This window comes from Bufo bufo, chromosome 5, assembly GCF_905171765.1.
Source record: "Bufo bufo chromosome 5, aBufBuf1.1, whole genome shotgun sequence".
NCBI classification, from domain to species: Eukaryota; Metazoa; Chordata; class Amphibia; order Anura; family Bufonidae; genus Bufo; species Bufo bufo.
The window spans coordinates 532,846,592-532,860,698 of NC_053393.1; the positions used below are offsets into that span (position 1 = coordinate 532,846,592).

Below are 14,107 nucleotides of genomic sequence, written 5' to 3' on the forward strand. Positions count from 1 at the left end.
CTTTGATTAAAGCTGAAACATTTTTATGAACCGGAAAGGTGCTGTGGTGTCTAGATTACAGCCCCCCCCCCCCCCCCCCAAACATAATATCCTGGATGATGGACCTGGGTTCTTTTGTCTCTTCAATGCCCATGGTTGAACATACGGCTTTTAGGAGTTTCTCTGTGTCTTCTTCTATAGGGAAACACGGTCTCATGTGTTTGGGGATGAATCATCAGACTGGATATATAATGAGGAATGCATGTCGCCTTCATCAGAATCAGACAAATTATGTTCCTGTATAGGATCATGTCGTCTAATTCTAGATTCTTTTTTAGATGATGAGGTAGAATTAACTTCCGATTTGACTAGTGCCTGGAGACATTTGTAAAAAGGTGGCGATTCCTCAGCCACTGTTTTAACAATACATGGCTGACACATCCTCTTCTCCCATTCAGATGACAACCCAGTTTTACAAAGAACACATTCTTTATTCTTCCTTTTTGTCACCACTTTCCTAGGTTTTGTCTGTAACACATTAGTATAAGTAAACCCAACAGAAAAAAACACAACGTTATGCCCAGAGCCCTCACCCCCTCAGAGGTACCAAGGCTGGAGGGACTGCAGACTCTTCCACGTGTTGTCCTCCTCCATGCTGCTTCTGTTACCGCACCAGCGCTGCTAGGGCGCCGGCTATCCATCCACAATGCGCCCTTCTCCTAGGCGCTTCTGTGATGATGTCACGCTCGATGCTGCGCGCCGGCGGTCACGTGGCACATGCCGCTTGCCGGAGGCTCCTCCTCCTCCCTCTGGGGTCCGGAAGTCCGTGCCTCTAGCGCATCACTGATGGTCCAGCACACAAACTACTCCCTCCAGAGTTTTGCTGTGCCTCTGCCTGACCCTTTCAGCGCACCAGAGATGCCGCAATATAATCCCAGGAACGGCGGGTACGACGGGGAGAAATCCAGCCCACTGTAGGGGTCAGCGTAGAAGCACCACCAGAGGGAAGGAACCTGTCTGGGGGGGGGGGGGCGTGTATCCTCTCTCGTGCTGTGATGGGTGAAAGGGAAAATAAAGCTTCATGAATATCTTCCTTTCACCATCACATATGTTAGGAATTTCATTTTTGGTTAGTGAAATGCCAGTTACACTTTAAGGAATCCTCCAAAGCTGACCATTAATAGATTCTGAATTCAAGCTGAATATAAGAATATTTTTTCGGATGATCTGGACCGCTGGGTGTCATACTCCAGGAACCCTCCTGCACCTAGGCTAAGCAATGGCGCCTAATGAAGAAGCAGGTTATAATAAACTATCTTTAGTGAAAATATAGTGGCCTTAAAGGGGTATGCCTATCACATACAATGGGGGCATATCACTAAGATATGCCCCCATTGTCTGATAGGTGCGGGTCCTACATCTGGGACAAGGAGAGGGGAGAGCTGTGGCTGGAGGACCCAGGGTACGTCCACCACCAAGCACTGCGCCAATAAAAGTGAATGGGAGCGCACAGCGCATGCGCGGCCCCTGCTCCCATACATATCTATATGGGGCAGGCGGAAATAGCCAAGCCAGAGCTCTCTTGAAATGAATGGAGGGTGGCTGCTCATGCACAGTGTGCCCTCCATTAATTTTCCCGCTCCGTTTTCGTTGACCCGCACCTATCGGACAATAGGGGCATATCCTAGCGATATGCCCCCATTGTATGTGATTGCAAAACCCCTTTAACCCATCCGACTCTGTGCCCTGGGGCATTTTTGGGGGAGAGGGTGTTTGGTTGCGCTTTATCCTGAAGGACAAGTTCTATGGTGATGTTTCTACATTTATTACCCCAAATAAATCGACTTGTAAAACATTTCTGACCCCGGCAATATTGAAACTTTAGCCTTGTAAATCAGCGCTGGCCGAGCCGGCGTAATCCACCGCCATATGTATTTGTTTAGGTTCTCGGCTGGGGCTTTCATGGAGTTTATTAGTAGGAGAGACGTATTTTCTTTGACAGCTCGCCTTCTTGTCTTCATAAATCTTTTGCTTGTGTGTTTTTTTTGTTCTTTTTTTAATTCTTAATTTTTAAGCGTTTCTTTGGTCTTTCCTCTTGTGTTGTTGAAGGCTGCTGGAGGTACCATATCTCATCAGGTCAGCTTCTCCTACTTTAATGGATTTAATTCCTTGCTTAACAACATGGAGCTTATTAGGAAGATCTACAGTACCTTGGCCGGCAGTAAAAAAGACATAGAGGTCACCAAAGGTCAGTCCTTTTTGTCGTGTGGTCATTTTTTATTTTGTTTTTAGTTATTTATTTATTTTTTTTACCTCTTTATATCAGTATTGCAATTATGTTCTTCTAAAATGCTGTATTTGCACCCAGTGACATTAAAATGAAAGGAGTTGTTTTGGATTTGAATTAGATCAGTGGGGGTCCGACACCTGGCGCACCCACTGGTCAACTGTTTGAAGAGACTACAGCACTCCAGCAAGCGCTGCGGCCTCCACAGCATACCAAGCACAGCGCCGTCCATTGTATAGTGGCTGTGCTTGGTCTTGCCGCCCAGGAATGAGCTGCGTCTAGGACATGTGACCGATGTACAGTGATGTCACCGGCCTAGGAAGGTTCTGATAGGTGGAGGTCCGGCACCTCCACCAATAAGATGTTTGAAGAGACCGCTCTCTGCAAGCAGCTAATCGGTGGGGGTGCTGGGAATTGGACCTATCAGATCGATGAACTAATCTGAAAATATTAAAGGGTAACTGTCATATTTTTTTATTTAATTTTTTTGCTAGTTTATTACAGCTAGGCATGTATACCTGAGTTAGTCTGTCAATGATTGCCAAAAGATCTGTAATTACCTTATAATAACAGCTTTCATTAATGTCTCCTGTCCCTTCCCACTGCTCCCTTAAAAGACCGTTGCTATGCCTTATCGGTCTTCCCTTTTAGTATAAACAGAAGACAGAGGGTCGGTCCTTCACACTGCATGCCTGCATTAGGCTTCAGAGTGAGGAGGCGTGTCTCTCAGTAATCCAATCTGATTGGCTGGCAGGGAGCTGCTGGCTACAGCAAGTGTGTATGGGAAGTGAGGGAAAGCAGTTTTGGCCTTAGAGAACTGGCAGAGGAGCCATCTTAAGAAGGTCCTCATATTGTGCATGTTTAAACAGCCGTAACTAAGGGAAAAACTCAAGGAAAGTAGTGATATGTGAAGAAACTAAAGATTGCTTTATGCATATGCTAAATATTTTTCCTGAAAACATGACCGTTACCCTTTAATATAAAAATCCAGGAAACCCCTTTAAAGATACCTGACCTGGTCTATAAATTCTACGTGTAATAATGTTAATCAGCACAACTAAGGGTACTTTCACACTAGCGTCGCTGGATTCCGGCAATCTGTATGCAAACGGAAACCATTTGTAGACTGATCTGGATGCGGATCCGTCTCACAAATGCATTGCTATACCGGATCAGTCTCTCCGGTGTCATCCGGAAAAACGGATCCGGTATTTTTTATTTTTTTACTTTTTTAAAGGTCCGGCAAGTGTTCAGGATTTTTGGCCGGAGAGAAAAATGCAGCATGCAGCCATTTTTTATACTTTTATTTTTTTTCCTCCGTCCAAATACCATAAAAGGACTGAACTTGAAGACATCCTGATGCGTCCTGAACGGATTTCTTTCCATTCAAAATGCATTAGGATAAAACTGATCAGTTTTTTTCCAGTATTGAGCCCCTAGGACGGAACTCGTGCATGAAAACTTTGACCCCAAGTAGAACATTGAGCATAAGGAACTAAATGGTAGAGTCTTCTGATTGGAAAGTTAAAGGGGTTATCCGAGACTAACCAATGCCCCTCATATGCCCGGGCCCCTCAAATTGAATATACTTACCTGGCTTCCTGCTCCCTACGCGGCTCCTGGTTTCGGGACCGCTGATTCTCCCTGTGGGGGGGGGGGGGGGTAGGTTTTGGGGAGTGGATGCAGCCAATAACAGGCGGGGACAGGGATGAGCCTCCCTAGCGTCACCCGCAATGCTTAGCATTCAGCCGGCTGTAGTGCTTTGCGGATCAACAATTTGCGGACCACACATGGCTGCAACCATAATAGAAAATGCCTATTTAGAATAGGACAAGCTCTATCTTTTCCGCGGAACCACGGATGCGGACAGCACACGGTGTGCTGTCCACATCCTTTGCGGCCCCATTGAAATGAATGCGTCTGCACCCGTTCCTCAAAATTGCTGAAACAGGATGCGGACCCGTTCATACGGCCGTCTGAATGAGCCCTTAGGCTTCGTTCACATCACCGTTCAGCCTTTCCGTTCTCCTGCTCCGTTTGGGAGCCGGAGAACGGAACGGTCTGATTCGGCACATAACTGAGCCGAACGGAACCTAATGACCCCATAGACTATAATGGGGTCCATTAGGTTTCCTCTCAGAGGAAGATTTTTGAGGTGGAGACAAGGTTCCTTTCTGCTCAGTTATGTGACGAATCCGTCCTTTACGTTCTCCCGCTCCTAAACGGCGCAGGAGAACGTAAAAGCTGAACGCTGATGTGAACGAAGCCTTAGATAGATAACTGAATGCTAAAACTTTTGCTACCTGCAGCCACCACTAGAGGGAGCTCACTGTATTTTGAATGCTACATGAGGTGAAATTAGCAAGGCTAGGGCTAGCAAAATGATTACTATTATTAACCCCTTCTCGCTGGGCACTTTGACATCATGACCGGAATGTAGTTAGTGCAAAGTGCAGTTGTGGAGTAGAGTTAGGAGCTGTGCCCGTGCCATTACTTGCGGGTGCTGACTAAATTTACACAGCTGGCAACCCGCTCTTACGGGTGGAATCAACTCTGAACGCAGAGGTTTAACCACTGAGATGCTGCAGTCAGTTGTTAAGGGTTAAATGACATATCTAAACTCCCAATATCCAAATCACTGTGGGGCGTTATAAAGCCTCGCTGTCGCCCCCTGGTGTCATCCAGGTGAACTGTGAGATTCTCCTGTCTGCCGTACAGCTCAGGCTTACACCTCATTGCGCCTTCTGCCAGGTTGGAGGTTTAGAAAGAAAAATATCTTGAAGCAGTGATTGGATTGTACGGACTGGGCTTCCGTCCAAATTGGCAGCACGGCGACCTGTCCCTCAAGGCGCAGGGAGGAGAGCAGCGCGCTGCCGGTCAGCAAGCCCAGAACACGATGCTATCTCTTCCGCCCTGACCACATCTGTAGCAGAGTCCCGTTGGGCTCTCTAAGTGTTATTCATGAGGGAGAATTTCATAGCTATGGTCTGGTTACTTAAAGGGGAACTCCACTTCACAGCAACTTATGTGCAAGAATCCACCGTTCAGATTGTTATTTATTATTATAGCGCCATTCATTCCATGGCGCTGTACATATGAGAATACAGACAATTGCACTAAGCATGAACAAGACGAGTTACAAACTGGTACAGGAGGAGCGAGGGCCCCGCCCGCGAGGACACAGTGGGTGAGGGTAAAGCTGGTCATATGGCGGTATAGCAGCAGCAGGGTCACTGGTTGTACGCTTGTCTGAAGAGGTGAGTTTTTAGGTTTCTTTTGAAGGAGTCATATCCGTACTAATACTTTATATTACTTTTTTGCTTTTTTTAATTTTATTATATCTCGTTTTACATAATTGAGATCTTATTATTTGAGAGCAGTGCATTGTGGGAGCTCAGCGGTTAGGTCACATGACCGTGTACAGATTCCATGAAGGATCCAGATGATTTTTTTTAAATTGAACTTTGGATGTGAATGGAGAATTTGAGAAATACCTTAAAATTTGGAAACTATTATATAATTCAGCATACCGGTGATATCATCATATAGTAGTGCCGTCTGTAGGACTCATCTGACTCAGACATATGGCTTAGACCAGGGGTGCACAACCTTTACGGTTTGGGGGCCTCATTGCCAGACTGAACCAATGACCAGGCCCGAAATTCTTTTTTTAAGGGGTATTACCAACTCAAATACTGTATTAATGGCATATTTTACTTACAGTATATACTATAAATGTCTGGTTACACCTCCAGGATTCCCATCTAATAAGAGAATACAATAAAAATGTATGTGAGCAGCAGCCTCAAGACATAGACATACATGTCTGTTACCAGATGGTTGGGGGGCCGCACAGAATGGTTGTGCACCCCTGGCTTAGACAGGCCCCCTGTAAATCCCCCCCCCCCCCCCCCCCCCCCTTTACTGGCTGACCTGTTACATGTACGCTCTGCAGCTGAAGGCATCCGTGTTGGTCCCATGTTCATATGTGCCCGCATTGCTGAGAAAAATGATGTTTTTATATATGGAAATGAGCCTCTAGGAGCAACGGGGGCGTCGCCGTTACACCTAGAGGCTCTGCTCTCCCTGCAACTCCCTCTGCACTTTGATTGGCTAGGCAGTGAAAACATGTGGAGAGGACGCGGCAGCCTCTAGGTGTAATGGCACCTCCCCCGTTGCTCCTAGAGGCTCATTTGCATATAATAAAACATCATATTTCTCAGTAATGCGGGCACATAGGAACATGGGACCAACACAGATGCCTTCAGCTGCCGAGCGCACATGTAACAGGTCAGCCAGTGTCATAGGGACAAAACTGCTGACAGATGCCCTTTAATGGAAATCTGAAATAGAAGGGCAGTTACATAAAGAAATACATTGCCAGACACTGAGATTTTAGCCCACTATCAGAATAGTGAGTGCAGCTCTGGAGTATAATACAGGATGTAACTCAGGATCAGTACAGGATAAGTAATGTAATGTATGTACACAGTGACTGCACCAGCAGAATAGTGAGTGCAGCTCTGGAGTATAATACAGGATATAACTCAGGATCAGTACAGGATAAGTAATGTATGTACACAGTGACTGCACCAGCAGAATAGTGAGTGCAGCTCTGGAGTATAATACAGGATGTAACTCAGGATCACTACGGGATAAGTAATGTATGTACATAGTGACTGCACCAGCAGAATAGTGAGTGCAGCTCTGGAGTATAATACAGGATATAACTGAGGATCAGTACAGGATAAGTAATGTATGTACAAACGTAATTTACTTTTATGTTGATTATAGCAGTTAAGGAACTGGAAAATGGGGTTTGGAGCTGGATGTGATTTCACAAGACCAGACTTGGAAGATTGACTAGAATTCCACATTGTGTACCTCGTTGTTTTTTTTTTTTTTTTTTTTTTTTTCTTTGTGATGCTCTGTAATTAATGTGTGCTCTCTCTATTCTGTCCTTTTTATATTTTTATAGAGGAGTTTGTGTTGGCTGCTCAGAAATTTGGTCAAATTACACCCATGGAAGTCGACATATTGTTCCAATTAGCCGATTTACATGAGTCGAGGGGGTAAGTAAGATGCTGCTGCGTTGTTTTATAAGCCAGGAGAAAACAATAACCTGAATCAGTGGCTGTACTGCCTATACGTTCATATCTGAAATGTGTGTAATATAATGTATGTCCAAAGTATTGTTCTCCAGGCTCCAAAGTTAATGTCGCGGTTTTCATTAACAGGCGGATGACGATGGCAGATATCGAACGCATCGCTCCTCTGGAGGAGGGGGCATTGCCTTACAACCTGGCTGAAGCTCAGAGACAGGTAAAACTATAGGTTCTCGGCTTATTTACTAGCAGGAGTATATATCATGACACATTAAAGTAGTTCTCTAGCTTTTTAGAAGTGAAAGCCTATCCTCAGGATAGGCCATCACTATCTGATCTGAACAGCCATGCCGATCAGCTGTTTCAGTTTAGCTCCAGTGCCGGATTTACACCGCTCCGTCCATTCTGTAGTGGACAGAACTGGTTACTGCAGACCTGCTCCCAGTAACCAGCTCTGTCCATTCTGTAGTGGCTGTGCTGTACTGGTGCCAGAGCTACACTGAAACAGCGGACCGGAGGGTATGCAGAGTAGGAATGTCAACTGTACCAGTCAAAGGCGCGGACCTGCTGCTGTGCTACGTGCGGTGTCACACAATGTCATGGAAGTTTGATGTCTGTGAGCTTTACTGTTCCCTAGAATGAAGTGACCATAGGAAACGCGGCGACACTTCGGCTTCCGTCTCTACTTTTCTTTGGAGGCCGCATGTAGCCGAATGCTCTGTAGTCCTTTCATATGGCTGATCGCTGGGGGAGTCCTATCCCAACGATAAGATATTGATGAGCTATCCAAAGGATAGGTCATCAATATAAAATTTCTGGAAAAACCCTTTAATCCTTTCCAGACATGGCGGAAGTGCCAAAGCCGGCAAGTTTCTGCATTATTACAGACACCCAGTTCTAATGTCTGCGATCGGTGATAACGCTGATTGTAGACATTTAAGCCCTCAGATGGCGTGGTGAGTTGTGGCCACGGCATCTCAAGCGGCTTTGGGGGAACGATCGGGCAGAGCCTGTCATTGTCTGCGATAGCCTGGTTCTTTCTGAAGAAACTCATTGCAATGTAGGGGGGAAATAGCCTAAGGTCTCATCCACAAGAACGTATTTTTGGTCTGCATCCGGTCCCCCTTTTTTGCGGGTCGGATGCGGACCCACTCACTTAATTGGGACCGCAAAAGACTGACTGTGTCAGTCACAGGATGGCAAAAATGTTGACTCTTCCGGAAACCTGGTGTTCCCCTGCCCTTCTGCGGTCTCTGTACTAATGCTGGGCAGGGGGTGATGTGGGAGGCCTCGCTCCGTTACTATACGTGAGCCTGCTCCTCGGTCCTCCTATGGCTGTAGCCGGGCTGCACGCCGAAGCGCTTCAAGTATGCGGCAGACGTCACTTCCGGTGGACAGAGGAAGTGACGTATTTAGGATGCGTCTCCTTCAAAACATCGGCACAGCACATGGAAGTGCAGAGCAACAGCCGTTGTGTGTGCCAACATGTCTGCGGAACCCCGCTCCCCAGGAGACCCCTCTGTGCCGCCTGCCATAAGTTCCCCTGTGGGGAAAGCGCTATTGCCCTGTTAACTGTGTCTTCACTGTTTTCAGGTTACCTGTCATTCATCCTCCTCCTCCACTCTTCAGGCTTGGGGCTTACATAGTTTTCTATATATGTATGTGTCCCCCCCAGGTCCCTAAGGAGGCTCAGAAGAAAGTCAGGAAGCCTGCTTAATGTGTATCCTGTTTTAAGCGACTTCCGGACGATTACCGCAAGAGATTATGTAAAGATTGTATCTCTAGCGTTATACGAGAAGAACAGTCTTCCTTAATTGAGAAGCTTAGATCTATGATACCCGAGGAAGTAAAATCCTCCTTATCCCAGCTCTCCTTCTTACCCAGGGACCTACCTCCATCTAAAAGACAGAGAAGGCCGTCTTTTTCTTCCTCTGTTTCGGAAGAGGTTGCGGAAAACGCTTCATATTCCAGACCCTGGGACAGAAGATTTTGTTTCTCCTCGGACGAGATGCCAGACCTACCAAGGGCAGTCAGAGCCACTATGGAAGTGGAAGAAGCTCCAAAAGGTCACTTTGTGCAGGACAAGATGTTCGGGAGACTTTGTGTTAAGAAGACCCGGGTCTTCCCGATTTAATGAAAATATATACGCGATATGGTGCTTGATGAGTGGTCAAATCCCGAGAAACGCGTGGGGGTGTCCAAGTCCTTCAGGAATAGTCTGTTGTTCGATCCAAATGAATGTAAAATTTTCAATGAAACACCTAAAAATGATGTACAAGTAGCAAAAGTTAATAAAAAGACTGCCTTGCCCTTTCAGGATGCCTCCCAGTTACGCGACCCCATGGATAGGAAGGCGGATAGTCTGTTAAAGAAATCTTAGGAGGCCGCTATGTTTAACCTAAAATCTAATATTGCCGCCACCTCGGTGGCAAGGTCTATGGGTTTGTGGTTGAACGACTTGGAGTCTCATATTAGGGACAACACCCCTAGAGAAGAGATCTTAAGGTCCCTTCCCTTACTAAAATCCGCCACGGCATTCATGGCAGATTCCTCGACAGAATCTGTCCGATTCGCTGCTAAAGACGCCGGCCTCTCCAACGCGGCCCGCCGGGCTCTGTGGATGAAATGCTGGTCAGGGGATAACACCTCAAAGATGAAGTTGTGCTCCATCCCGTTCTCGGGGGGAGTACGTCTTCGGCCCTGTATAAGACCGTATTTTAGAGAAAGCAGCGGATAAGAAAAAGGGCTTCCCGGAGGAACTAGCCTATAAAACAAAATATCCCTTTTGTGCCCCCACTAGCCAGAATAGGCCCTATAGGGATAAAGGAAAGTCGGGGCGTTGGAGCTACCCTAAAGGGGGCAGGAGGAGAGATACCCCTCCCTCTTCCCAGAACAAATCTTCTGACAAACAATGACGCCAAAGTCTGGGGGAGATTGGAGAATTTTATGGCTCCTTGGGAGTCCATTACTCCGAACCCTTGGGTCCGGGACATCATAAAATTCGGATACCTGATCGAATTTTCTTCATCTCCTCCAGACCACTTCATTGTAACCAACCCGAGCTCCTTCAGTGTATGCAAAAAGATCCTGCAGGGCATTCAGAACGTTCTAGATATGGAAGTGGTAATCCAGGTACCATCAACACAGCTAGGACAGGGGTTCTACTCGATTCTCTTCCTGGTAGAAAAGAAAGAAGGTTCATTTCGCACCATCCTAAATCTAAAGACCCTGAACGGGTTAATAGTATATCGAAAATTCAGGATGGAATCCCTAAAATCCCTGATACCATTAATAAGGAGAAACGCTCTGATGTGTACAGTAGACCTACGGGATGCTTACCATCACGTCCCAATCCATCCGGATTTTCAGACGTTTTTAAGATTCGCCGTTCAAGATCACGGTGGAGTAACCCTTCATTTCCAGTTTACGACCTTTCCCTTTGGGATATCATCTGCTCCCAGAGTCTTCACGAAACTGGTGGTCGAGATGGTGGCCTTCCTGAGACACAAGGGCCTGGTGATGGTACCATACCTGGACGACTTTCTCCTGATTGGAAACTCAGAGAGCCAGCTCAAAACAGACCTAGTAACCTTGCTGTCTCTCATTCAGGATCTAGGGTGGTTGTTGAATCTGAAGAAATCAAATTTTCTACCTTCCAGCACAATCCAGTTTCTAGGGGTCATCCTGGATTCCCGGGTTCAACATACATTCCTCCCATCAGACAAGATCAGAAACCTTCAGTTAAAGATCCAACGGTTTCAGAACAGGAGGTCTTGTCCCATAAGGGAAGCCATGAGCCTTCTGGGTCTCCTCTCGTCTTGCATTCCTTCTGTCCCCTGGAGTCAGTCACACTTCCGATCCCTCCAGTCGTGGATTCTCAGAATCTGGAACAGGCAGCAGGATTCTTTAAATCACAAGGTGCTTATCCCTCCAACAGTAAAAGCCCCCTCGACTGGTGGACGAGCGTAAACAACCTGTCCTTAGGAGTTCCTTGGGAGAAGACTTCCTACATCCAAGTCCTAACAGACGCAAGCGAAAAAGGATGGGGAGCGAAAGTGGGGGATCATTATTTCCAGGGTTCCTGGCCGCCAACAACTCACTCTCAATCCTCCAACTTCAGAGAGCTGAAAGCGGTTTGGAAAAAATTAAAGGCAGCAGAGGACCTACTCGAGGGCCTGCATGTGAAGGTCCTTTCCGACAACACTACAACAGTAGCTTACCTCTCTCACCAAGGAGGGAGGAGATCAGGAAAGCTGATGTTCGTGGCAGGGAAGATCTTTAATTGGGGCGGAGTCCCACGTAAGATCCATCTCCGTGATTCACCTGAAGGGAGCACTAAACGTGGAAGCAGACTACCTCAGTCGACAGCTAATAGACCACACCGAATGGTCTCTGAACCAGGACGTGTTCCAGATGCTAATAGACAGATGGGACACCCCTCAAATAGACTTGTTCGCCTCAAAGAAGAACACAAATGTACCAACATTCTGTTCCCTAAATCCACGAGACAATCCCTGGACGCACTCGCGATACGGTGGAATTCGAACCCTGTTATGCATTCCCACCCCTGCCTCTACTTCCCAAGATAATCCAGAAGCTCAACCAAGAAGATACAACCTTAAAATAATAGCCCCTTATTGGCCGAAGAGGAGCTGGTTCCCTTCCCTAAAGAACCTATCAGTAGAGAACCCGTGGCCTCTCCCATCCAGGAGAGACCTGCTTCACCAGGGGCCAATCTTACACCAAAACCCGGGTTTCCTCAAATTATCAGCCTGGATCCTTAGGTCCAGATGTTGAAATCACAAGGTCTCTCTGATCGGGTAATCTCTACCCTGAAAGCAAGTAGAAAGAAGGTCACCATTTCGATATATCTGAAAATTTGGAAGAGCTTTTGCTCCTGGATCGGTAACCCTGCCCCAAACTTAGGGCCTCCTAACTTTCAGAAAATCCTAGAGTTCCTCCAGCAAGGTCTCGAGCTAGGTCTTAGACCTTCCACCCTGAAGGTACAAGTCTCGGCCCTAGCTTGTTTCTTCGATCAAGATCTAGCCAAACACCGGTGGATTAGAAGATTTATGAAAGCAGCTTCTCGGCTCCGTCCTTCTCTAAAATCCAGGATCCCTACCTGGGACCTAAATACAGTGCTCACAGGCCTGACACTTGCCCCTTTCGAGCCCCTGTCAGATTGTTCAATTAAACACCTATCTCTAAAAAAGCCGGAATTAGACTTATCGGTAATTCAGTTTCCACAAAATCACCACGACGGCACATATATTCCCTACCCTAAATTTGGTCCTGAGCTTGGAGGTTATGAAGTAATATCCTCTTGACTTATTTATTTTTTATCACCACCTTTGTTTCTGCCTCTGTAATTTTTGGACACACTGGTGGTGGGAGGGGGGGGGGGGGGGGGGGATTTAAACCCTCTGTTCCTGCCCCTACAGAGGTCAGGGGTCAATCTCCTCGTGGCCGTCGTGGTGATTTCGTGGAAACTGAATTACCGGTAAATCTAATTCCGGCTTTTACAATCGCGTGCAACCCCTTTCAGTATTTAATTTCGGGAGTCTAGCTGTAGCCCTGGGAACCACGTGCCCATCCTTGCCACAGTCATTAAAGGGGTTGTCAGAGTGTTTAATACGGATGACCTAGGCTTCCTCGCAGCTTACCAAGCACAGCGCTATCCATTGTGTAGTGGCTGTGCTTGGTATTGCAGCTCAGTTCTATTCACTTGAATGGGACTGAGCTGAGTCTAGGCCACTTGACAGATGAATGTGACATCACTGGCCTAGGAAGAGGCCGCTGCTCTCTGATAGGTGGGGGTCCTGGGAGTCGCACCTCCCACCGATCAGACACTGATGGCCTATCCTGAGGATCGGTCATCGGTATTAAACACTCGAATAACCCCTTTAAGTATCTGAATGTTTTTTCAGGGTGACTTGCAGCCTTTTTTTCCATAGAGAATTATGGAAGTTGCCCAAATTTTAATGCAAAAATTGGGCAACTCCTATAACTAGCAGAGCTCTCTCTGTGTTTACCGCGGTGACGCTTGCTGGGACTTGCGGTTCTACAGCAATAAGAGTACCTGCATAACCTCTCTGTAGCAGGAGTCCATGAATCTGCCAGGAGACCTTTAAAATTGCACTCCCTTATTCCATTTTTTTGCATTGCACTCTCTTCTTCCCTCGATTTGGCTTCTCTAATGCCTGTATCTTTGGCTTATTACATTACGTGAGCGGTGGATCATTATATACGGCTCCCTATAGATCTCCACATAAAAGCCTTTTGAAAGGCTGTGGCCCCTTTTTCGCTCCGTCATCCACAAAGTGGCCCTGACCAGGGGAGATAATAGCCGAATAGCTCGAATCCTGCTTTACATCCACGTTTCAGGTCGTCGGACCAATTTCTATATTCCCTGTTGCGTTTGATCTCCCTGGCAGCTTTAACTCCGTACATGCTGGAGCGTCATACATGTTTCATTCATGTCATTAGGCTGTTCCATAGTGATCCGGGCCCACATTTAAGGCTCTTTGCTCCTTAGGAAGCCATCTCTCGCTGTGCGCAATTATCTTCAAGGGCCACGTCTTTTCATTTGAAAGCACAGCAATTATACATACATCACTTTAATTATACCCATTAAAGGGACACAGGCCGTATTTTTTAACATTTCCATAAATGGCGCAGGTAGCAGCCAGGAAAAAGCTCTTTTAACTAAAAAGCAGTTTTTTTTTTTTGTTTAGTT

General features: G+C 46.6%; 1 protein-coding gene across 1 annotated transcript in view; it reads left to right on the forward strand.

Moving 5' to 3' along the window:
* Positions 1-14,107, forward strand: part of SLC25A13 (solute carrier family 25 member 13) — a 133,726-nt gene that overhangs the window by 63,018 nt on the left and 56,601 nt on the right. The window contains exons 7-9 of the mRNA XM_040431237.1: positions 2,089-2,227; positions 7,245-7,338; positions 7,504-7,588. Coding sequence (XP_040287171.1) covers positions 2,089-2,227; positions 7,245-7,338; positions 7,504-7,588 — 318 coding nt within the window. The remainder of the gene's footprint in view (positions 1-2,088; positions 2,228-7,244; positions 7,339-7,503; positions 7,589-14,107) is intronic.